Source organism: Ahaetulla prasina, chromosome 1 (genome assembly GCF_028640845.1).
Source record: "Ahaetulla prasina isolate Xishuangbanna chromosome 1, ASM2864084v1, whole genome shotgun sequence".
Taxonomy (NCBI): domain Eukaryota; kingdom Metazoa; phylum Chordata; class Lepidosauria; order Squamata; family Colubridae; genus Ahaetulla; species Ahaetulla prasina.
Window position 1 is genome coordinate 180903859 of NC_080539.1, and position 27204 is coordinate 180931062.

At 37.7% G+C, this 27204-nt stretch overlaps 1 protein-coding gene across 6 annotated transcripts in view; it reads right to left on the reverse strand.

Moving 5' to 3' along the window:
* The window catches only part of SUPT3H (SPT3 homolog, SAGA and STAGA complex component), a 291243-nt gene that overhangs the window by 170761 nt on the left and 93278 nt on the right, over nucleotides 1–27204 (reverse strand). The window contains exon 1 of one of the 6 annotated variants that reach the window (XM_058183529.1): nucleotides 16367–16389. The exons of the other annotated variants lie outside the window; for them this stretch is intronic. Coding sequence (XP_058039512.1) covers nucleotides 16367–16374 — 8 coding nt within the window. The 5' untranslated portion in view covers nucleotides 16375–16389. Of the gene's footprint in view, nucleotides 1–16366; nucleotides 16390–27204 lie in introns of those variants that run through there. 6 annotated transcript variants of the gene reach the window in all.

The following is a 27204-nucleotide window of genomic DNA, read 5'->3' on the forward strand; positions in this document are numbered from 1 at the left end:
AGACTGTGGCTCTCGAGGACGTGGAGAGGTTACTGGGGAGGCTACATGCGACCAAATGTTTACTGGACCCGTGTCCTTCCTGGCTGGTGCTGGCTACTCAGGAAGTGACACGAGGCTGGCTCCGGGGAATTATAAATGCTTCTTTGATGGAAGGGGTTTTCCCCGCTGCTTTGAAAGAGGTGGTGGTGAGACCCCTCCTCAAGAAGCCTTCCCTGGATCCAGCTATTTTGGGAAATTACCGTCCAGTCTCCAACCTTCGCTTTGTGGCGAAGGTTGTAGAGAGTGTGGTTGCATGGCAGCTTCCCCGGTACCTGGATGAAGCCGTCTATCTAGACCCGTTCCAGTCTGGCTTCCGATCCGGTCACAGTACGGAGACAGCTTTGGTCGCGTTGGTGGATGACCTCTGGAGGGCCAGGGATAGGGGTTGTTCCTCTGCCCTGGTCCTATTAGATCTCTCAGCGGCATTTGATACCATCGACCATGGTATCTTGCTGCACCGGTTGGAGTGGTTGGGAGTGGGAGGCACCATTTATTGGTGGTTCTCCTCCTATCTCTCCGACCGGTCGCAGACGGTGTTGACAGGGGGGCAGAGGTCGACCGCGAGACACCTTACTTGTGGGGTGCCTCAGGGGTCGATTCTCTCGCCCCTCCTGTTCACCATCTACACGAAGCCGCTGGTTGAGGTCATCGGTGGTTTCGGGGTGAGTTATCATCTGTACGCTGATGATACTCAGCTGTACTTTTCCACCCCGGACCACCCCAACGAAGCTGTCGAAGTGCTGTCCCGGTGTCTGGAAGCCGTACGGGTCTGGATGGGGAGAAACAGACTCAAGCTCAATCCCTCCAAGACGGAGTGGCTGTGGATGCCGGCACCCCGGTACAGTCAGCTGCAGCCGCAGCTGGCTGTGGGGGGCGAGTTATTGGCCCCAACGGAGAGGGTGCGCAACTTGGGTGTCCTCTTGGATGGGCAACTGTCGTTTGACGATCATTTGGCGGCCGTCTCCAAGAGGGCCTTCCACCAAGTACGCTGTTGCGTCTTGCCCGCCCTCAGAGCAGCCGGGGCCTTTTTATCTGCTCCCGAACACAGAGGAATGTATGCCTCCCGGCCCCAGTCCTGGCTCCATGCCCAGACAAACTGCAGAAGAAGGAGCACCTCCCGGCCCCAGCCCTGACTCCATGCCCAGGCAAACGGAGCAGCTAGACCCCTCCCCCTCCTCCACAGCATGTGAGCCTGAGGAGGGTTTATTACCAACAGCTGATTGGAGTGACCCTCGCATCAGAAGATTGGATAGGCGGAGGCAACAGAAGGAAGGGTGGGGCAGGCCTTAATGAGTGCTGAGTCATGGAGCCACACCCCATGGCCTATATAAAGGATCTGCTTTCTGGCAGTCTCTGAGTCAGGCAAAAGTCGAACTTATCTTGCTGAAGTCACTTACTGGTCTCCTGCCTGCTCTGAGGACTTTGCTAGGACTTTGGGCAGAGCTGCAGAGGCAAGCCTGATTCGGATTTCCCTGACCCGGCCGTCAGCGGAGGAGTGGGACACGACATACGCTTGGTGTGCCAGTTGCGCCCCTTTCTTGACCGGGATGCCTTATGCACGGTCACTCATGCCCTTGTCACTTCCCGCTTGGACTATTGCAATGCTCTCTACATGGGGCTGCCCTTGAAGTGCACCCGGAGGCTGCAGTTAGTCCAGAATGCAGCTGCTGGTAATAGTGGAGCAACTCGTTGCTCCCATGTAACACCAATCCTGAGCAGTTTGCACTGGCTTCCTGTGGTCTTCGGTGCGCTTCAAGATTCTGGTTACCACCTTTAAAGCGCCCATGGCTTAGGACCCGGTACTTACGGGACCGCCTGCTGTTACCTTTGCCTCCCACCGACCAGACGCTCACACAGAGGGCCTTCTCAGGGTGCCGTCCGCCAAGCAATGTCGGCTGGCGGCCCCAGGGAAGGGCCTTCTGTTGGAGCTCCTACGCTTTGGAATGAACTTCCCCCTGGTTTACGTCAAGTGCCTGATCTTCGGACTTTTCGCCGTGAGCTGAAAACGCACCTATTTATTCAAGCGGGACTGGATTGAAATTTTATTGGGGTTAGTTATATTTTAAGATTTTAAATTGTTTTAATATTTTGGCCACATTATAATATGTTTTTTAATTTCTTTTAATGTTTATATAGTATTTTTACTTGGCTGTACACCGCCCTGAGTCCTTCGGGAGAAGGGCGGTATAAAAATCGAAATAAATAAATAAATAAATAAATTTTCTTAAAAATTTCCATTGTTGGAGCATTCACAACTTCTGCAGGCAAGTTGTTCCACTTATTAATTGTTCTAACTGTCAGGAAATTTCTCCTTAGTTCTAAGTTGCTTCTCTCCTTGATCAGTTTCCACCCATTGCTTCTTGTCCTTCCCTCTGGTGCTTTGGAGAATAGTTTGACTCCCTCTTCTTTGTGGCAACCCCTGAGATATTGGAACACTACTATCATGTCTCCCCTAGTCCTTCTTTTCATTTATTCATGTACTTCATGGGAGAGTAGGGATGCAGATTCATTCCACTTCCCGTTACTCTCTTCAATCTCCTCCTTCCACCCTGATCCCTCTAATGCCTATTGGCTGCAGTATCTTCTTAGCTAAGTAGGTATTTTGCCCTGAATGTAGAGAGGGAGAGAATAACATAGTGCTTGAAGCAGTATTGTTTAGTGAATGTATGGGAAATAATTGGGGAAAAAAAACCAATGATCTTTAATTTTTAGCTACGGTAGAAGAAGGTGCTGGCCGGGGTGGCAGTTGAGACTCCCAGACTTTTGGTCATGGGGGATTTCAACTTGCCATCGGCCGGCTTGTCATCAACGGTAGCTCAGGAGTTCCTGGCTTCCATGACGGCCATGGACCTGATTCAAGTAATTGATGGCCCTACACACATGGGGGGAGGCACACTAGATCTGATTTTTATCTCTGGACAGTGGATTAATGATCTGGTATTAGGAGATTTAGTGACGGAACCGGTGTCATGGTCGGATCATTTTCTCCTTCGCCTGGACTTTCGGACCGCCGCTCACTACCGCAGGGAGACGGAGCCAATGCGTTGGTTCCGTCCCAGGCGCCTGATGGACCCTGAGAGGTTCCGGACGGAGCTTGGGCCGTTCCCTGAGGATCTTGCCCACGGCACGACTGAAGAACTAGTTGCGGCCTGGGAGCGGGCCGCGGCTGGGGCTTTGGACCGTGTCGTGCCTTTGCGGCCTCTGACCCGGCGTAGATCTCACTTGGCTCCTTGGTTCTCTGAGGAGCTGAGGGAGATGAAACGCCGGAGAAGACGCCTAGAGAGTACCTGGAGGTCTAGCTGCCCGAGGCTGATCGGACACTAGTGAGATCTTTACTAAGACCTACCTAGTGGCAATGAGGGAGGCGAAACGCTTCACGCTTCCACCCTCATTGCATCGGCAGATAACCGCCCGGCCGCCCTGTTCCGGGTGACTCGCTCCCTCCTTCATCAGGAGGGGCGGGATGACCCCCTACAGGGACGTGCTGAGGAGTTTAACGGTTATCTATACGATAAAATCGTTCAGCTTCGGGATAGTTTAGACCAAAATTGCGATGATCCAAGTGGGATGGCAGAGGCACGTCTTGTTGAGGTTGTTTGGGATGAGTTTGAGACTGTGGCTCTCGAGGACGTGGACAGGTTACTGGGGAGGCTACATGCGACCACATGTTTACTGGACCCGTGTCCTTCCTGGCTGGTGCTGGCTACTCAGGAAGTGACACGAGGCTGGCTCCGGGGAATTATAAATGCTTCTTTGATGGAAGGGGTTTTCCCCGCTGCTTTGAAAGAGGCGGTGGTGAGACCCCTCCTCAAGAAGCCTTCCCTGGACCCAGCTATTTTGGGAAATTACCGTCCAGTCTCCAACCTTCGCTTTGTGGCGAAGGTTGTAGAGAGTGTGGTTGCATGGCAGCTTCCCCGGTACCTGGATGAAGCCGTCTATCTAGACCCGTTCCAGTCCGGCTTCCGGTCCGGTCACAGTACGGAGACAGCTTTGGTCGCGTTGGTGGATGACCTCTGGAGGGCCAGGGATAGGGATTGTTCCTCTGCCCTGGTCCTATTAGATCTCTCAGCGGCATTTGATACCATCGACCATGGTATCTTGCTGCACCGGTTGGGGGGGTTGGGAGTGGGAGGCACCATTTATTGGTGGTTCTCCTCCTATCTCTCCGACCGGTCGCAGACGGTGTTGACAGGGGGGCAGAGGTCGACCGCGAGACACCTTACTTGTGGGGTGCCTCAGGGGTTGATTCTCTTGCCCCTCCTGTTCAACATCTACATGAAGCCGCTGGGTGAGGTCATCAGTGGTTTCGGGGTGAGTTATCATCTGTACGCTGATGATACTCAGCTGTACTTTTCCACCCTGGACCACCCCAACGGTTGTCAAGTGCTGTCCCGGTGTCTGGAAGCCGTATGGGTCTGGATGGGGAGAAACAGACTCAAGCTCAATCCTCCAAGACGGAGTGGCTGTGGATGCCGGCACTGCACAGTCAGCTGCAGCCGCAGCTGGCTGTGGGGCGAGTTATTGGCCCCAACGGAGAGGGTGCGCAACTTGGGTGTCCTGATCATTTGGCGGCCGTCTCCAAGAGGCCTTCCACGCTTGGTGCGCCAGTTGCGCCTTTCTTGACCGGGATGCCTTATGCACAGTCACTCATGCCCTTGTCACTTCCCGCTTGGACTATTGCAATGCTCTCTACATGGGGCTGCCCTTGAAGTGCACCCGGAGGCTGCAGTTAGTCCAGAATGCAGCTGCGCGGGTAATAGTGGGAGCAACTCGTTGCTCCCATGTAACACCAATCCTGCGTAGTTTGCACTGGCTTCCTGTGGTCTTTCGGGTGGGGGTCAAGATTCTGGTTACCACCTTTAAAGCGCCCATGGCTTAGGACCCGGTACTTACGGGACCGCCTGCTGTTACCTTTTGCCTCCCACCGACCCATACGCTCACACAGAGAGGGCCTTCTCAGGGTGCCGTCCGCCAAGCAATGTCGGCTGGCGGCCCCCAGGGGAAGGGCCTTCTCCGTTGGAGCTCCTACGCTTTGGAATGAACTTCCCCCTGGTTTACGTCAAGTGCCTGATCTTCGGACTTTTCGCCGTGAGCTGAAAACGCACCTATTTATTCAAGCGGGACTGGATTGAAATTTTATTGGGGTTAGTTATATTTTAAGATTTTAAATTGTTTTAATATTTCGGCCACATTATAATATGTTTTTTAATTTCTTTTAATGTTTATATAGTATTTTTACTTGGCTGTACACCGCCCTGAGTCCTTCGGGAGAAGGGAGGTATAAAAACTGAAATAAATAAATAAATAAATAAATTTTCTTAAAAATTTCCATTGTTGGAGCATTCACAACTTCTGCAGCCAAGTTGTTCCACTTATTAATTGTTCTAACTGTCAGGAAATTTCTCCTTAGTTCTAAGTTGCTTCTCTCCTTGATCAGTTTCCACCCATTGCTTCTTGTCCTTCCCTCTGGTGCTTTGGAGAATAGTTTGACTCCCTCTTCTTTGTGGCAACCCCTGAGATATTGGAACACTACTATCATGTCTCCCCTAGTCCTTCTTTTCATTTATTCATGTACTTCATGGGAGAGTAGGGATGCAGATTCATTCCACTTCCCGTTACTCTCTTCAATCTCCTCCTTCCACCCTGATCCCTCTAATGCCTATTGGCTGCAATATCTTCTTAGCTAAGTAGGTATTTTGCCCTGAATGTAGAGAGGGAGAGAATAACATAGTGCTTGAAGCAGTATTGTTTAGTGAATGTATGGGAAATAATTGAAGAAAAAAACCCCAATGATCTTTAATTTTTAGCTACGGTAGAAGAAAATAATTTAATTTTGTGAAAAACAATCAGTAAAAAAAGATGAAAAATATGAACAGTAATTTGCTCTGTATTTTAAATACAAGTTGTCATTTTCCAAGCAACTCTTTCAATTCTATATAGATTTGCAATTCTAATTAAACAATTGTATGCAAACATCATTTGATTTTACTTGTATCTATGTTGGTTTTATTATCAGTGAAGTTGCTTTTTACAGAATTTTTCTCCTTTCTTTGACTGTCCAATTCCTGCTATTAGGTCCAGTGATACAGTATTAAAGAGGTCAGATTTCAGTTGGGAAAAAAATAATAATAATGGCTATGGGTCTTAAAAGAAAATGGAGAGAGGCCTGAAGCCCAGAGAGATGTTCAACCCAGGAGATGCCAAGTCTGTGGTATCTACTTAGTAATTTATGTGAAAATAAGAGGCAAAGAGGAAAAATCTTCTACGAAGGGAAGGAAATAAAACTACCGTATATACTCGAGTATAAGCCGAGTTTTTCAGCACGTTTTTTGTGCTGAAAAACGTCCCCTCGGCTTATACTCGAGTATATACGGCTTATACTCAAGTTGTTTTTTTTTCTTCTTTTTTTCACATTATACCGGATGGCGCAAACTTGGCGGGCTTTTGCATTAGCGCGGGGAAGCCCTGCCGGTGCAGTGAGAGGGCGGGGCGGGGGAGCCGCCAGCCTTCTCGGCTGAGGGAGGGAGGGTTTCCCTGACCGGTAGCTGCCTCATTTCCCTCCCTCGGCTTATACTCGAGTCCCCAGTTTACCCCAGTTTTTTGGGGTAAAATTGGGGACCTCGGCTTATACTCGGATCGGCTTATATTCAAGTATATACGGTATGTGTTTCAGTGAAAAACAAATCAAAAACTGAAAGATTCCCTTAAATTCTTCTACTTGCTTCTTGTCCTGGCTTTATACATAAAACTCAATTTCCTCATACTGAAATCCATTTCTTCTCAATAATTTCAACTATTGATTAAATGCATTATAAGAAAATAACTTTGTACATGACAAGCAGAAGCCATATGATGGGAGAATATACAGAGTTTAATGTAGATAATCTGGAGGGTTATCTTTCTTGAAAACCCTCAGTCCATGATAAGATATAGTGACATATTGCAAAGGATTCAATCCTGACTGATACTTCGGCAGTACTTTGGCATAAATGAGACATTATGACCATTTTCTCCCCCTCCCCTTTAGTTCATTATAAAATAATATTATTTCTATCAGATTTGAAATATCTCATTCTACCAAAAGTGTATTTTCTACTGTCATACATATTAACTGAGATTTCTTTGTTATAATGAATAGCTGATTGATTATGTTTCATCAAGTGAGAATTGACATTTAGCGACTCCACAGATAAATTTCCTCCAGGAGGATCTGTCTTCAACCTGGGCTTTCAGATCTTCCAAGCATGAATTCATTGTTGCTGTAACTGAATCTACCCACTTTGCTGCTAGTCATCCTCTTTGTCTTTCCTTTCATCTGCTTTCCTCCTCCAGTGTACGGAATTATAGACCTAATTTATAATAAGTACATTAAAATAAACTATTTTTGCTTCCTCCTGCAATATTTGATTATGTCTAATAAGCAGTTTTTTCGATCCTCCACATAAGCTCTCTTATTGATTCTGACCCAGTATCTACAGTACCTCTTCATTCTCACTATAGAGCAAATGGAAGAAAGAAGTGTCACTTTGAACTCCTGAACAAAAAGTGATATAAATCTAACAAACAAATCTTAAAACCGTTTAAATCCCCCCCAAAATGAAAGAAAAGTATTTGTGTTTTATTCTTTTCCAATGAAACCATTGGAAACTTTGAATTCCTAAAACTTTGACTAGTTACCTTTCATAATATATGTACAGAAGAACCAGTACACAGAGAACCTAGGAAACCAGTTAAGATTCCTCATAATGTGCATATATTAAATCTAGAAAGCAAGTTATTTTAAAAGTCATATGAAAAAGTTATGTGCATAATAGGAGTACCCCATTGGAAATGTTTGCTCGTTAACTCCCGTTGCCCCAAATGTGACAGGTATGCATTTAAACACCTTTCTTGAAGGTATAATATGGAAATAAACCTTGAAATATGTGTTCAATTTTTTTTACCCACATCACAGCAGCTTATTTTCTGGGCCTATTTTTAAACTTAAGCTTAAATATAAAATAAATTGCTCTGGAGCTTACATTGTTCATCCAATTCTAAAAGGTTCCCAGAATTATATAGCTAGTTGCTCCCTTGACTTCTGGAATGTAACATTCTGGATAAATGGATTACATTTTCTCTAGTGCTTTCTGTTTTTTGCATTTGATTGGATTTGACATTTGCCAATATATGATAGGCAGATACCCCCTTGAAGTTCTAAAAAGCAAAAGATGCTCAAACCACATGAGAAAATACCGTTCAATTTTAGAAAATATAGGTATATCAATACTATTTATTCTTCGGATAACAAGCAAAACTGTCCAATCTCACATTTTTCGACTTCTTTTACATAAGGATTTCCCAAACTTGTTATGACCATTTTTATCATTATTGATTTTGACTGCCTTCAGCCACAGGAACTTTAGGTCCGCAGTTTTGTGTTTAAATTCAGGCCAGCTGTTCCAGAGTTGTTTCCAAGGCTGCAGCATATAGTCTAATGTAATAGTAGAATTACCACAGATTACTATATTATCAGGGATAATTTTAAGAAAAATATTTATATATTGCAATAAAGGGATTTGGATAGAAAAAGAGTGGTTTGACAATACCTGCATCAAACAAAACTGACTGAATGTAGAACTGCACAATTATGTGCAGCATAGTTTAAACAAACAGCAATCTGTTTGAAGGCACTTATAAAGAATGGATAACCAAACTTCTGATCCCTAAAGTTTAAAAAATTATAGACTAGCATTCTAATTTTCAAAATCTTATTTACTTAATCTTTCAGTAACTTAATCTTGTGTACTACTAGAACAAAGAACATAAGACAAAAACAGCATCTTTTTCCTCATACTTTCTACTATAAACCTAAACTATTATGCATCATATTTTGCATAATCTGCCCTCTAAATTTCAAGGTAGTAATAATTTTATATAATCATAATACAAGTTTTATTTCATTAATATTTTTCAGCAAAGTGGACAGTCTAATAAATGTGCCAGATTATGCATAAAATTCCTAAATATTTAATTCCCATCTGGCTAAAAGCCCTAACCTTAGCACCTTTACTCAATGTACACCTGAATTATCATGAACATTAAGTAAATATACTTCTTTTTTCAATTACATGCTTTAATATTTAAAAGGATCCATGTTTGAATATATCATGTCAAATCACCAATTCCTCTGAAGGCTCAATTTAAATTTAAAAATCTGGAGAAACCTAATTCAGATGAATTGGTAATCTGACCTAATGTATTCTAACATGGAGTGCTTTAAATAGTTGTCCATAATTAATCTATTATTTAGTTTCTAAAATTGAAAATAAATATTCCTAATCTTGCCTTTGTAGATATAACTAATATTGTTGATTCATATCTGCAATTAATGAAAATTATGGAACTCTAAGTTTGTTTGAAAGAAAACATAGCAACAGAATACGTTGATATTTTAGATGGCTTTTATTCTATGGTAATTCTTTCAAATTTGCTGGATTTTTCTTATTGTTATAGCCAGGACTTATAAAATGAATGCAAATGTGAATAATGACAAAGGTCTGCCTTGCCTTGTGCCTCTAAAACAATTTAGCATAAAAGCTATTTCTGAAATTACTAAGACTTTTATAATAGGGACTGAACAGATTTCGTAGTATTCTCATTTCGTACAATAAAACATTCTCATTTTGTACAATAAAACTGAATACTCATCATTTAATCTCAGAATCTAGAATACAATTTGAGTATTTTAGTATTCTTTAGAAAAACTTTTAATTCATTTTATTCTAAAACTTACATTTTAAAAGTAACATTCCAGGGATTTAATTCAGGAACAAATAGCCTTATTAGAAAGAAGGAGAGACAGAGCTTTAAATATATACCAATGCACAATCAAATCCAAGCATTTGGTTAAGTCTTAGAAGGGAAAGATTTCTTTTTTTTTTTTGTTCCATTTGAGGATTCTTAAAACGGAAGTCTGGTGTTGCTCTTTCTCAGGAAAAAAGTAGGGTGAGAGCCCCTTTCAAACCCTCAAGCAGTAGACCACACAAGGGCATTTCAACTGGTCAAAGCTCAGAAATTCCAAAAGGAAGTCCTATGGACCAAAGAAAACAGCACCTTTTCCAGGAGAAACTATTTGTGGGACAAGTCTAAGATTTTTACAGCTCAGACCCTTTCAGGAGTGAACCATCGAGACTGGTTATCCAAGTACATATTTCTTTCTCACAAATATTGTCCTTTTCTGTAGTGATAATGGATCTGTTGACCTCTCAATATCAACTACTATGCAATAAAATAAGGACATAGACAATATAATCCCTTTAATAATCTAGCAATTGTGGTTAACTGACCACCAATTCACCACCCAAGCATCTCAGCCAAGTTAAACAAGCCAAACATGTCTACCTTTTCAATATATGAAGAAAAAACGTATAAATCATGGGATTATAAGCAAACAACTTTTGCTTTCACAGATTTAACTTGGACTAAATAACCAAATTTTCCTAAAATCAACGAACCAAAAGTTTTAGGATAAGAGAAGAAATGTGGGATGTAAAGAATAAACCACTACCATTATAATGGGCACATTGTAATAGGGGAAAAAAATAAAGAAGCAATAATTTTATCAAACAATAACAGTGATGTGACACTGGAACTGAAAAAGTCTAATCTATGAGCTATATTCAGATATTTTCTTTATGCAAGTTATCTTTCTTTTCTTTATACAATATATATACAAAGATATACACGTTACAACTTTTTTCATCATTTCTTCATCTGCTACCTCAGTATATCTGCTGGGACTTTAACAATGAATTAGTAACATATTTTTCTATATTTTCAACCACATTAGTTAAAAGGATGATGAATTCAGAGATCAATTTAATCTTTCCATTAAAGCTTTACACAGAGGGACTATCTGAGCACAGACACAAATGACGTACACTGTGTTACTTAGACAACAAAATCAAATATCATTGGTCTACACCCCTTCCTCCAACTCCAGTGGCCCATGGTTGCACTGGAAGAATTCTGCTAGGAATATGTATATTCTTAATGCATTTGTTGAGGTGGGCTTAACATTCTGGGGGAGGATGAAAAGAAGCCATTTTGCAGGAAAAATCAAACAATTCACATAGATTAAGGCAAGCCTTCATCCCCAAAGCTTTAACCAAAGACTATCTGCTATTGACCTCACCTCATTCCTAAGAGGTCTGTAAGGGGCGTGCATAAGAGCACCAGCATGCCTATAGTTCCTGTCCTAATGTTCCCTTTAATTGTATCCAATTTGGATGGTTATTTCATGCTTATACTTATATATACTGTTGTATTTGACAAATAAAAAAATAAAAATAAAAGTGTTGCCAAAAGTTGACTACATTCAACATGTTTAGATTGACTTTGAGAATGATAACACCTTTGGATGAAAAACAAAAATATAAGAATGGTCCTGGCCTGAAGACAATTAAAATTGTGTAGTAGAAATAAAAGTAAATATGTGGGCATTAAATTACTCTATTTTGGCTTGAGTAATAGTATTTTGCCTTACCTCTCCATCTCACATCCTCCACCATTCAAATTTGGAAAGTGGGAGAGGTGAGAGAGAAAGAGAATATGATGGAGTAGTATTCTCTTTCTTTTTTTTTATTTTCTTTTTTTTTTATTAATTTTGTCATAACAGTATACATAAATATTGTCAAAAGTAAAAAACATATCATGAAGAATATATATATATATATAAGTAAAGAATATGCATTAGCTATATTAATTTGATATAATAAAGGGAACAATAGGACAGGAACGGTAGGCACTTTTGTGCTCTTATGCACGCCCCTTATAGTCCTCTTAGGAATGGGGTGAGGTCAATAGTAGACAGTTTTTGGTTGAAGATTTTGGGATTTTGAGTAGAGACTATGGAGTCAGGTAATGAGTTCCAAGCATTAACAACTCTGTTGCAGAAGTCATATTTTCTGCAATCAAGTTTGAAGCGGTTGACATTAAGCTTGAATCTATTTTTGCTCTTGTAATATTGCGATTGAAGCTGAAGTAGTCATTTACAGGAAGGATATTGCAATAGATGATTTTGTGTGTTAAACACAGGTCATGTCGAAGTCGACGGAGTTGTAAGTTTTCTAATCCCAGGATTTCAAGCCTGGTGGTATAAGGTATTTTGTTGTTTTCGGAGGAGTGAAGAACTCTTCTAGTAAAATATTTCTGGACACGTTCTATTGTATTTATGTCAGAGATGTGGTGTGGGTTCCAGACTGATGAGCTGTATTCAAGAATAGGTCTGGCAAATGTTTTGTATGCTCTAGTTAGTAGTGTAGAGTTTTTGGAAAAGAAGCTGCGTAAAATTAGGTTTACTACTTTTAGAGCCTTTTTTGCTATGTAGTTGCAGTGGGCTTTGGCATTTAGGTCATTTGATATGAGAACTCCAAGATCTTTGACAGGGTGAGGGTCGTCAGTAAGGTAATGACCATCAAGTTTGTACTTGTTGATAGGATTCTTTTTTCCAATATGTAAGACCGAGCATTTGCTGGTAGAGATTTGGAGTTGCCAAGTTTTAGACCAATCGGAAACTAAGTCGAGGTCTTCTTGAAGGGTAGAAGTATTGTTAGTGGTATTAAATAGTTTGATATCGTCAGCAAAGAGAACACAATAACTTGAGAACTTTCTCTCTCACCTCTCCCACTTTCCAAACTTATATTGATCATCAGGAAGCACTATGTGACCAGTATGTTCTATTTAGGACTCATCAGATTTAGGGGATTCAAATTCTCTACAGGGAACTTAGTTCATGGACCTTTCATTGTACATGATTACATAAAGTGTATTAGTTTTGGAACCTATCCATGTTCTAGTGCTCAGTGATACTTGCTGAATGAGAAATATGAAATCTATCAAAATAGTACATACACTCCACCTTTTCTTAAGATCTTAGAGCAGAAAAATACAGAGGTTGTATTATGCCATACTCCCATATACTGTACAAGGTTTTACGTGACTTCCTTATAGAATATCATAGTAATAATAGAACAATCTTTTGTATTCGTCTGTAGAAGACTGCTGTATAAAATGTTCAATACAGCTCAGTAAAGCTGTTCACAAAGGGTTCCGATATTTAGTTTGCATATTTTTCTAACGTAAAATCTGAACTAATAAGTATATAAATGTGAACCAATAAAACATTCTAATAACCATTTCTAAAGAAGAAAATAAGAAAATTTAAGCATAGCTTTTGCAGCTGAACAGGAGACCATGCCACCACGCCATATCACAAATTATGTTTGAAAAAGTAACAGATTTGGGGGAGGGGGGGAATCTTTATGGTGGTTGCCTTTGAGTTAGTGTAGACGCTTGACAACTGCTTGCATTAGTCTCCACAGTTATCTTTATGTATTATTTTGCATTTATTTCCTATCCTAAGGCAGCAAACATAGAATTCTCATTTTCTCCCTACAGTACAAAATCCTCTTGGCTAAAAGAAAGAACCAGATTATCCAGTGAGCTCCACTACCACAAGATTTGCTGGATTCACTTCCATCCTAGTCCAGTCCCTGAGTGAAGAGTGAGGCCTCCACAGCCTTCTAAAAGTTAAAAGGTTGAAGGCTTCCAAGGGATTAACATCTAAATTCTCAGTTTCAAAAATATGGCTGGACATGCATCAATTCACAAGATAATTAATAGCTAAATACTTGTGCAATTTTTGTTTTGCACTCAGAATATGTTATTATATATTATGGTTTTGCCAATAGAAGGCTATTGTTAAAAATGATATTACCTTTCTGGTATTATCAAATATTCAGACTATCAGAAGCAGAAGATGCTAAAAGAAGCATTTGAAAGAAAAACCAATAATCTAATTTTGAAAATGAATTTAAAGCAGGCATTCACCTTTTTTGTCTCAACATGATAACATTAAATATTTTATTATTTTATATACAAAGAAATAATCACCATCTAAATCAGATTGCAATTTTGAACTGGTATATTTAGTTCTCTGCCTTATTCGAAAATGTTAAAGAATTCTGTTTTAATGATAAAGAAGGAACAAAAAATTAGCATACTGCAAAGCGCTACTCTTTAGAACTTTATTCCTATGCAGAAGCATCTTTGATCCCCCAATGATCCTACTGGGATTGTACAGAATATCTGGAGATGGGTTACTTTGTCATCTATTCAGATTTCTGACTGACCACGCTTACAATGGCAACCATTTTGGGAGCATATCTTCCATAGGCTTTCAAAATTTCCGATATGACCCTAGCCCAAAAAGGTTGCCAAAACTTCATTAAGTCCCTTGTTATTATCATTTATATGCTTTAACCTGGTATATAGCAAATTTTAACTTTGGGCAGGATATTATTTATATTTTTTTATTTAGTGGCAAAAATATAGATTGTGGCTTCATGAAGTCTGCTCTATTTTTTATTTTATTTCGGGTTTTAAAAGTATAAATAAGGTTGGTTTTATTTGGGGGCACTGAAACAAAGGACACTTCCTTTACGATGTACCAAAATAAAAACAATTTCTTGCCTTTAAAACAAAAACCAGCATATAATATTTTAACTCAATAAAAATTAAGGCGTACATATTTTTTAGGCGTACGTATTTATTAAAATGCCCGATTAGAGTTTAATGGTCCAGCATGACAGAAAGCGACAGCTTGCACAGCTTTTAAAACAAATATTTCCTAAAGCAGGAGCCAGCAGTTTTTATAGCAGGTATGGGAGAGGAAAAACCTAAGTAGAAAACTGTAAGATTTTCATGCATTAATATTGCTATGATTGGTTTTTACCTAATGATAATGCTTTTCATTAGCAAAATTAGAAAAAATCCAACAAGAAGTGTGAAAATAATGAAATTTTGCATTCTTAAAGAGTTTCACTGGGTATGATGCTGTACTAGTAAATATGGTTACCATTCTGTCTTTATATGGACTCCTACCATTCTAAAAATACTGTCCCACAGCTGTTTAAAATTTATTTTTTTAGACCATAGCACCACTGTTTGGTTGTTTCCAATTTCTAAAACCACAAATAGTAAAAGTGTACTCAGTCTACTGCAAACATAAATAGCAAATGCACGCTTCAGCACTTTTAAAAGGATATGGAAATTGGCAACAAAAATGCAATTCATGTTGAAAATTTAGGATGGCCTTGCCATATTTCTTGAGAAATACAATCAAGTTAAAATTAGGAAGATCTCTACTAGCTGGGTGGCATTTTTGTATTTATGTTTTTTTTTTAAAAAAAGCTGAAGGACATTCATTATGCAATTTCTGTCTCTTGATAGAATACAGGAATGGTACCTTTGCTAAAACCACATTCTTTCAACTTACGTTTAACATTATACAAACATCTTTCACCTTAGATATCCCCTAACATTAATACATTCAATCAGAATCATCCTACATTCCTCAATGACAAAGCACATGCCTTTGTTGAGAATGATGCTGGAACTGATCCTCATTAGTTAAGGTTGGCAAGGGCTCTTATTTGAAAGTCTAAGGAGTCATTGCCATGCAGAATGGAGAAGAATGGGATGGCTGGATTAATCCTCAAAAATCACTCCACCCCATTTAGGAAAAACCACTCTACCCCATTTTAGCAGTATCTGACTGATCGTTAGTTGCATAAAGGTTTTTCAAAAACTAAATGATATAAAACTGTTTATTTAATCATGGGGAAACGGCTTTTGCCTAATTAAACTAAATGACATTGTACTGATTCAATTTTTAACAAAAACTACATGCATAAACACTTTGCTTATTATGAAGAATAATTCCCCCATTGCTCTATAAAAGGCCCAAGATGAGCATGAACAGGATGACCATAAAGAGACTGCCCAAATGCATTCGCATTGGTCTGTAAGTTTCTTAAAATATTTTGAGTAATGTCCCAACATCTATCTAAACAGATCCTCTGCCAGCTTAGGATACATACAAAATTGTGTCTAAATACAGCCTCTGCAGTAAATGAACATCTGGTGTTGTGTACTGATTCAGGTGTTGGACTAGAAGTAATGTCTATCTTCAGCCATGAAAGTTCATTGGCTGATTCATGCCAATAATTCTCCCTCTCCCTCCCTCCCTCTCTCTCTCTCTCTCTCTCTCCCTCCCTCCCTCCCTCCCTTTTCACAGGAGAGTTGTATACACAAATATGAAAAGGGATCACTATTAATGTGATTTTTCTCCAATCATACATAACTGACAGAAAACACAAATTGATGAGCTAAATCTACTTTATTGTAAGACTACATTAGCAGAATCCTGCAAATCTGAAAGAGCAAACTTCCCTTTCTCCACTGCTTTCTCCATTAAGACCAGTCCTTTCTTAATTTTTTTTACCTGACCATTAAGCAACTTTGGACTCCTGCCCCTCTTCTATGGTTGTTTCCCAAGCAGTATCTCTTCTCCCCTTTCTTCAAGGTCATCCATGCATTCAATTAAAGATTATCCTGTCCTTTTCTCTGCTGGAGACAGAACATTTGAGTTCTTTTAAAAATAAAGAAGAGAAAAAGTTGTTGAATCCTGCCTGGAAAAAGTGGGATTTTCACCCCAAATATCCTCCAATAAGTAATTGGAATCTTCAGGAGTTGGGAGAATTTTATTTTTCCAGATGTAGTTGCTTCAAAACTTTACTTGCCTATTTGAAAATAATCTCAGCTCCAACTTTGGGTCAATGCAACTAGCTGAAGACCTACTCAATTACAGATCAATTTATTCTGGGTTCTAGTCACTCAGACTTAATTTTTTCCATTCCCCCAGCCTCAAATAAAACATGTGGCAACACTCTGAATCCTTGCCCTACAAAATAACTGGACCTGAGTTCCAGTGGTAAATAAAAGGACCTTAGTGAGGCCAAAACGGAAATCCAAATATTCTCCAAGCATTACTATTTCCCTCATGGAACGTGCCCTCCGTAATCATCCCAGTCTTGATATAATGAATCATAAACTGGGCAACTGATATTCCTGTATTACACTGAACAAACATCCAAAGCCAGATTGGTGTGGAGATGAGCATACTCTCAGTATTACCAGCCTCCACCAGCCTTAATGCTAATGAAGTTAGATATATAGGTTATAGTCTCTGGGCAAATGGCTTATCGCATAGCTTGGAAAGACGCCTTCTCATTTGTAATGAAAATGGAAATTCTGTGACTCCAACATCATGTACAAAATGTGTATCTAATCCTGCCAGTGTTCCACTCATTTAAGGCCATTGATGTCATTGGATCATCTCCATTATGTTAACTATTATACCATCATTAAGCTCTACATCTGAATTAATGAAAGGTGTGCCAAAGTTCTTTAACAGAAAAACAACATGAACGTTTATTTAATTTGCACATTATCCTTGTGGCTAGAAAATTCTGGGAAAGACATCAAAAGTGGCCAAAAACTAAGAATGCTCTAGGATCATTCCACTGTGCAGCTACAAGTAAAACACAGAGCAGGAAGACACTGTGGAAGCTTCATGTAGCAAATTTGTGTTAATATCATACAACTTCCTTTTTAAAAAAAGACATCCGTAAAAACTGTAACTGTTCATTTCGTATTAAATAATCTTTCCTGGAAAATATTAGCTTTATGTTATTCATCATAAAGTAGGCTAACTAAAATTAAGATTCATGTTCCAGTTAAAATAATTAAAGTCACCATGCTTATTTATTTAAATTAACAAGAAATGTGGCTCAACAACCTTGAACCTCTTAGTTTGTGAGCTCATTCCCTAAACATGTATTTAGATGAGCTGGCTTCAACATAATGCTTTGTTACAGAAAACTAAAGCCAAAAGCTCATTAAAAGATAAATATTGGTTTAAATTTTAAATATGTTTGCAAAGGGTATTTTTAAGTAGGAAAAATCATGTAGTAAATATGTAAGCTTTAATATGTGGTTTCTACTTTGTAGCAAACTGACTACAGCATACTATATTATGAGTTCAGGACAGACTATGCAATGTTTTGGATCCTCTTAGGTAAAATGAAGTAGTCAAGACAACAGCTCTAAAAAGGTGTCCACCGCATTCATTAAATCTGGACTAAAACATCTGGTAGTTATACTGCAGCTAATTAGTGCACATTGAGGTCATCATGTCTTCCTGACAATGAGATATGGAGATGTGAATTCACTTGGTTTAAATGCTTATATGTTTTAAAATCTGCTTTCTCATCGTCACATGTGACCTGCGTGTTTTCATAAGTTAATATAACCAGTTTTATATTTTGTTGACAGTTTACTTTATTCAACAAATTCTTTATATATTATTTTATTATGCATATCAAGTTAAATTATTTTATTTTTATTTATATTCCTTTATTAGTTTTATTAATAATCTAATGCAATATATATACTCTTTCCTCTTTCTATTTTCCCCACAATAACAATACCCTGTGAGGTGAGTTGGGCTGAGAAAGAGTGACTGGCCCAAAGTCACCCACTTTTTGCTGGTTTCTAGCCTGGTGCCTTAACCTCTACACAGAACTGGTTCTCATTATATCTTTACATTACAATATATCTGCCTTTTATGGTTTTCTATCTTTATTATGTTTTATTTTTCCTAGGCAGTAAAATGGAAAATCATATTGACACAGATGCAATTAAGTTTTAAACTGCCCTCTCAAAATACTGATTCATGAAACTCTCCACTAAATATAAAATATTCCTTGTGCCAGATGTTAGTATCTCAATTGATTATGCATTCAATCTAATATCCATTTAAATACAATGAATTAATTTTAGAATAAAATATCATTATTGTAGCCTTCCTCTTCTGTCTCCCAGTATTGATGATAGTCCTAATGGAAAACCCTAATTAGTGTCAAGCTGTTTTGTGAATCATTTATTCTACAGCAACTTAAAAAACAATTTTTCATTAGTGAAATGCAAAGTATGTAGAAAAACGTCTGTAGAAGATGACCTGGTTGAACCCGAGGGAGGGGTCAAATGCATCATCAGTCATGAGATGTCTGATGTCCACAAGAGATCTAAGTCCAACCCACCTTCTTAATTCCCACTCATTTCCTTTGACCTCTAGTAGCTCAGATTCTTGTAGAGAATTTAAGCTTACAATAAATCTTTATACTCATTTGAACTGCCTGAATATCCTGATTTCCCTGGTGCTTGACAAATATTTTACTTCAAATATTTCAATACAATCAAAACTCCCCTAAATCAGAATGTGAATTTATTTAGAATATATTCCCCACAAACACACACACATTTTTTCTTTAAAAATGATTAAAATGTGTGTATTAGAAGTGCACCCTAGTTCATATATTACAAAAAAAAAACATGAAAAATTTTGTGGGAATCTTATTATGTAATCACTTTCAGACTAAAACTGGAATGGAAGGAACTTAAGGCTGGAAAAAATGAGAATTCAAAAACGACATCAAGTATCATAGTGATCATAGATCCCCATTTTTAAAACACCCCTATGAAGAGAAAAGGAAATTTTGAGTAAGCCTAATAAAGGAAGTAACTGAGACAACCTCAAGTCAGTCTCCACTCCAGTTTTTTTCCCTTGAATCAGAACAATGTTACACAAAACTGTGTACCAATAAAGGAGAATATTTATGTACAATGTATAAATTATTTTGTAGGATTATCAGAGGAAAAATGCTTATTTTTGCATTTTCACTTTTATATTTAAATGGCCCTAATTTGGGCCACTTTTATGTATACATAATTACAATAACTGCAGTAGAATTCACGTATTTGTGCAACGCTCCCTCAGAAATAACTTCATCTGATGGTGCTTACATTATAATCCGCTGGGCCTAAATATATCATATGGTTTTATTGCTTCTCTTCTACCTTAAGCCTGCATTTAACTGAGTATTTTCTTTTGAATTATTACTGTTAGTTATGTCACTGCTCAGGTAGCAAAAAGGCCACCAAGAAATATATATATTATGAAAATAACTTATAAAAATTAATTAGATGTAAAATATAACTACATTTTAATAAATTCATAAAACTCTTTACAAACTACTATTACAGATAATATATTTAAAAAGAAATTTTTTTTAAAAAAGCAGTTTTCCTTTGTAATTCAAGGTCAATGATAAGCAAAGCCTTCTGCAGAGAGAATTTATATAACAAGTATTGTTGAATATTGGTATTCCTCAAATTAGAAACCATTTGTTTAGCAACCATTCAAAGTTACAATAGCACTGAAAAAGTGACTTATGACCAGTCGTCAGCCTTATCATCACAGTCAGGTGATCAAACTTCAAGGGTTTAGCAACAGCATGTATTTACAACGATAAGAGCATCCTGGGGGTCATGTGATTACCATAACCTTTCCTTAATAAGCAAAAGTAATGGGGAAAGTTGGATTTACTTAATAACTGTAGGGATTAATAATTGTAGCAAAAAAGGCCACATAACATTAGGCATGACTCACTTAACAACCAATGCTTAGCAACAGAAATTCTGGTTCCAATTGTGATTATAGCCATAAATGCAGGCAAAATTATTAAAAATGATGGAATATAGCTTGACAATGCAGATTGCATAAAGGCAGTAGCTCCAGAAAAAGGCTACAAATATTTTGGAATTTTGCAAGCTTCTGATTTATTATAGAACTAAGAAAGTGCTTTTACAAATACATCAAAGGGATTCAGAAAGTTTTAAAATCAAAGTCAAATGGTGGAAACATCTTTAAAGCAAACCTGGGCAGAACTTGTTATTCCATATATACAGCAGAAATAGCTGACTGGACTCAAGTGTAATTTGATAATTTGGATTGAAAAACAAGAAAACTAATGATAATATACCATGTTCTACACCCAAAAACTGATAATGTATTTGCCAAGACCTAGGCGGGCAAGACCTGGATTCCAACAGGTAAAACAAACCATGAAGGAAGAAAAACATACAATTCAAGAAAAGCTTGAAGAAAATCAACCAAGGAAAGATTTTGAAAACAACAAAGATGAAAGCTTAGTAAAGAAAGCGCTTGACTTACAATCATTTGTTTAGTGAGTGTTCAAAGTTACAATGGCACTGAAAAAAGTAACTTATGACATTTATCACATGATCATTGCAACATCCTTATGGTCCCGTGATCAAAACTTCATATGCTTGTCAACTGGCATGCATTTATGATGATTGCAGTGCCTAGGGTCATGTGATCACCTTTCGTGACCTTCTGACAAGCAAACTAAATGGGGAAGCCAGGTTAACATAGCAATTGTGTTACTTAACAACTGCAGTGATTAATTTAATAACTGTGGCAAGAAACTTTGTAAAATGGGGCAAAACTCACTTAACTACCATGTTTAGCAACAAAAATGTTGGGCTCAATTGTGGTCATAAACCAAGGACTACCTGTACTGACAAGAAATAATCAAAAACAGTTTGTTAATGAGAAAAATATGCCAATGCATGATCAACACTTAAAGCATATAGAAGGAAAAGCCAATAAAAAACTTAAATGGAGTTGGCTAAGATCAAGAGTGTTAAAGAAACAGAAGATTTATTTTTAGTGGCCCAAGAATGTTTTACTGACCAACTGCATGAAAGCAAAAATTCATCATGTAATGATGATCGCCTTTGTAGTAATCAGAATGAAACAACTGAAGAATAGCTGCACCAAAAGTACACAAACAGATTACAAGCAGTGCTGTGACTAAATTGTCAAAATTCTTCATTGGAAACTTCATCAGAGGGTTAGATTTGAATACATCAAGAACCACCAGGACCATCAAATTTAGAAGCTTTTGAAAAATAACCAGGTTCTTATGGGACTTTTCACAAGATGACAAACCTCCTCTTGTTCAAAATATGCCTGATATAACAGTTCCTGGAGAAAATAAAGTCTACTTCATTGATATTGCTAAACCAGGTGATTCGGGATTAAAGAAAAAGAGGAGGAAAAAGTTACAAAGTATTGGGACTTGCAGATTGAAGCTGAACACCATGAAAAAAGAAATTGCAATCGTGATTGGAGTCTTGAAACAATATCTAAAGGACTCTTAGTATTTGGTAATTTTGAATTTATCACACCTAAAAACCCTAATTTTACAAAACCAAATCCAAAACCCCAGCCTGAGAGGAATTGCCTATATTCTCAAACATTATTTTAATAATTCTAAGGTCCTTGATTAGGACGTGAATCATTAGGCTTCCAGCGATCTTAGATGGGAGATGAAATGCAGGAGGAGGAGGAAGACGAAGAGGAATAGTTCATAGGTCAACTAGGTAACATCATCAGTGCAAGTGAATGTGGGATCTGCTATACGTTACCTACAGTGGAGGTTTCACTTATTCTTACCACTGGTTTGTCCTGCGCGCACATGTGCCCAGCCTTCTGCGCATGCATGTTGCTCGCATGTGCACCTTCCATGCATGCGCCAGGCCTCGAAAACATAGCTAAACAGGTACAGTCCTGTTTAGCTATGTTTTCGAGGCCTGGCGCATATCTCTATTGTATGTCAATAGAGACTAAATTAATTTTAAATTTAATATCAGCAGCCAGACTATTGGTGACGCAATATTGGAAGAAGGAACATTTGCCTACTATTGAAGAATGGGCATTAAAAATAACGAACTTAGCGGAAATGGCAAAAATTTCAGCATACTTGAAAGATCATTCACAAGAAAGATATATATTAGAATGGGGAAGGTGGATTGATTATGTTCAAAATAAATATCAGACTAAAAAGTATCAAATAGCTTATGAATGAATAGAAAGTAATAATTGTATCTGTATATATTTTTCTTTTGTGTATGGAAAAAGGGAGTTAAGGTTCTATGGGAGGGATCGAAGTTTATGAATAGTTAGCGTAATTTAGCTTATGATTGTTGGATGTTATACCCTGTATTTTGCTCTGGGAAGTCCGGGGGGGGGATAAGGGGGGGAGGAGAGGAGGAGAGGGAGGAGGAGGGCATGTATTTGTTAAAAAATTTTGTAAAACTTTTTAATAAAAAAAAAAGAAAGAAAACATAGCTAAACAGGACGGGCGGGTGGGCAGGCCCATCCACAGTTGCCGCTACCGGTTCACCTGAACTGGTCCAAACCAGCTGAATACCATCTCTGATTACCTAGTTGGGTAATGAAGCATCTGGGTCAGAAAGCACCAAAGACCTCACAGTTCATCCCTAAACTACAGATATTCTCTTCTATTGGAACAATAATATTTTTTTATATAAGATTCCCAAGTGACCACTTTTTCCAAATCTTCATTTTAAACTTAATTATAGTATCTTTGTATTATGAATGATTAATGTGTGGCTTTCCATATTGGTTTATTTTTTTATTGGATTTATATCCCATCTTTCTCGTAACAGTTCAAGCTTTCAGTGAATTTCTATTGTTGAAGGTGGATTTGAATACAGGTCTTCCGGGTTCTAATCCAAATATTTAATCATCAGCTAGCATGACTAATTCAAGAGATAGTAGGAGTTCAAGTCTAATGACAGCTGGTGGGACCACAAATTGCATATCTCTGATTTTTGTTTTCTAAACACAATGTTGACCTATACCATCTTACTTACACATGATAATAATCATAATTTATTTAATACTAAAGCCAAGTGGTTGAAGGTAAACAGGAACAAAACCAAAAGGGAACACTGAGAAGCAATTAGAAGCACAAGCATGCTCAAACAAACCTTTAAGCGAGTGACATTTTAAAAAAATAGTCATACCCTTTCTGAAACTACACAGAGCTTAATGAAAACTGAGCATATTTGGTAGACTCTAGTGTTATGCAATTTTAAGGACATCTGTGTGTGTAAAGGGGAGAGAATATATTCTCTTGCTTGAAGACTTGATGGTATTTTGGAAGAGTGGATGGCTGTTAGAAACACAATTATCAGGAAATAAAGGATATATTACAACACATGGAACTGATCTGGGACTGCAGATTCAGCTGAAAGTAAGTGCTAGATTATTGACTGGGATTGGGTAAAATTGTATTATGCTAGCGTTGAGCCACTTATATTGATTCCTAGGCGCATTGAAAATGCTGATTTGTAGGGTGTACAAATTATTCTGCATCTGGAAAGCACACGTTCAAAACTTTTGTTTTTAGGTTGGAAAAAATGTGACATTCCATTCCACACTGTTTCAAATGTTCCTACATCATGCAACTGGTTTCTTCTTTTTAAAACACTTCTAACCCATGCAACCACGTCTTTATGAATTGGAGGAAACAGCAAGCACAGATTCTGTCTCTGCTGTCCCTGGCTACAGCTAGTTGACCCAAGTAACAGTTAGATGTGTGAGAGTCAGTTAGCATATGCTCACAGCCTGGGAATTATTTTTAGACATAAGAAAAAGAATACTGCCTATTTGTCCGTAAAGTGATTTATTGTCATGGGGAAATTAGAATTCATGCAGTATGGTATTCCTGTCTTCATCTATTTTCTATCTCTTATGATCTTTGAGAAATGACAGGCATCTGTAGCTATTCATTTTTTTCAGATACTTTATTATAATAAAATAAAGTAAAAATGTAAGTATCATGCTATAATTCTCTTTCTATCAGCAAATTCAGAGAGTGTTCACAAATGATTCTCTTCAAATAAAAAAAATCTAATGGAATGTTAGAGTCTCTTACAGTACAGGAAGAACATAATTTTTTGCTCTTCTTGGTCTTCCCTCTTTTTTTTTTTTTCTGGTCAGCTGTAGAAATAAATGTAGACCAACTTTGACATCACTTTTTGAAGCTTTTTAAAATGAGATTGTCCCCATTTTCAAAAGAGGCAGTCAACAAGACTGGGAAGAAGATGGAAGGGTATCAAACGTGAGGTCAAAATCCCAGCCCTGATCTCAAATAGGAAAACTGAAGGAATGCTATGGTCTCTTATAAGAGTAATAGAACCTTCCTAGTAATAAAAATATAAACAGTAAAATCAATAGCACTTAGGTTATTCATGATCTAATTTTCAAGGTATATATTCCAAGCTTCTATAGTTAAGTCTTATGGAACCAGCTGAGCTTCCCAAAAAATGACTGTCTTCATTGCTCTAGAAACATTATGATGGAAGAGATGGAATCCTGAAGTTGAAAAATATCAGGAGGGCCAGAAGTTTCCCAACTCATGGTTGTGCAGTTTTTATTATCCTTTCATATTTTTGTAAGAAAAGAGGAAAAGGAGAGAAGAGGATGCTTATATACAACTTCCCCAAAACATTAATAATACTCTGGTGGTGGTGGTGGGTTGGTTAGTTGGTTGGGTTTTTTGGCAGTTAAGCTGTATATAAAATAGCTACATATGAGAAACAGATCTCTTAAAAATACTAAGCCACAACCTAAATGCCAAAATCACATTGATGTCTGGAAAATTATAGTTTTAGTAGAAAAATATGACCCAGGCATTTCTCTTTTATAAGTCTATCAAACAATTATCCAAACTGAAGTATCAGCTACTTCATTAACATCATGTTACACTAGAATCCAAACTGTAATGCAGTAAACAGTTTCATACAATAAAATATTTATGGAGAAATATTTTAGGAAAAAAAATCATTTAAGAGATTCATTCTCCTTTCATTGATGAAATGTTCCACTAGGTTTTTCAAAAGAAGGACAGAATCTTAAGTAAATGTTTCAAAAGATCAATACTTCCTATTTTTATATTTTCAAGTTCCACTGAATGCTATGATGGAAAAAAAATCACCAGTGTGCTAGTTTCTACAGTCCTGTATACAATTCAGCTTTTAAATGCCACTTAATGGAAGTTCTATTTATTTATTTATTTATTTATTTATTTATTTATTTATTTATTTATTTATTTATTTATTTATTTATTTATTTATTTATTTATTTATTTATTTATTTATAGTTCAATTTCTATACCGCCCTTCTCCCGAAGGACTCAGGGCGGTTTACAGCCGTTTAAAAACACAGAGAATACATAATATAAATAACAAATTTAAAAACGAATTTAAAACGAATATTAAATAGGCCTAATTAACTAAAACGGTCATAGACTGACGTAAAACCCTTTAAAATTTAAAATTATAATTAAAATGCACTTAGGTTAGTTAACTTTTCCCAAATTGGTTTGGAAATGAATTGAGCTATTTTTATTAAAACAGGAAATAGTAATTCCAAATTTTCCCCAGGACTTGCCTCTATTATTCCAAAACTATTGTTTGAAGCTAAGGATTTTGGATTTTGGAGATTTGAAAAATAATCAATGACATACCCATAGTTTAGGAGAATTCTCGTGGAAGCTTTTGCTGGCTAGCCAAGGCAGCCAAGCCATACAGATTCCTTGAGAGTTTTTGACAGCTTCAGGTTTCTACTGGCTATAGGATAGTAAGGACCGTGTAGCTGGCCCAATTCCTAATCCTTTGCTGCCTTTTTGCAATAACAAAAGCCTCGCTGAACTGCTGTCCTTTGAGGGACAGGAGAACTGTGCATATTGTGGGAAGAAGCAAAAATTACATCCCAAGTTCGATTCAAGATGAATCGGGGGGGGGGGGAATAATGTAAATTTTATTCTTTGAGGTGGTGAAGTTCAGCATTCATTCATTTTCAAAACTGAGATTAATACAGAGATTCAAGAAAACCAGAATCTGTGTTCTAAGCAAAAGTAACTGAAGCAATACCATTCTAATATGCATTTTAAAAAAGATTTCCAGTCTACAAATTAAAGATACTTACTAACTTGAGCATCCTTAATAGAGTTCTCACTCTTTTTTGGGAATAGCTAAGTATTATTACTTAATAATACTTACTTAATTACTTAATTAATTAATTTATTAAAAATTAAATTAAATTAAATTAAATTTAAAAACTTAATTAATTAATTAATTAATACTTAATAATAGCTAAGGGCCTCTTGTGGCTCAACAGGCTAATGCAGTCTGTTATTAACACAGCTGCCTGCAATTAAAATTACTGCAGGTTCGAGTCCCACCAGGCCCAAGGTTGACTCAGCCTTCCATCCTTTATAAGGTAGGTAAAATGAGGACCCAGATTGTTGGGGGCAATACAAGTTGACTTTGTATATAATATACAAATGGATGAGACTATTGCCTTACACAATGTAAGCCGCCCTGAGTCTTCGGAGAAGGGCGGGATATAAATTCAAATAATAAAAAAAAAGTATAGTTTATCTAGTAATATAACCAATATAGGTTATATTACTAGATGAAAGAAATGAATTTGAAAAATATACAGCAAGGTTATCAAACTGGCGGCCCATGGTCCAGATG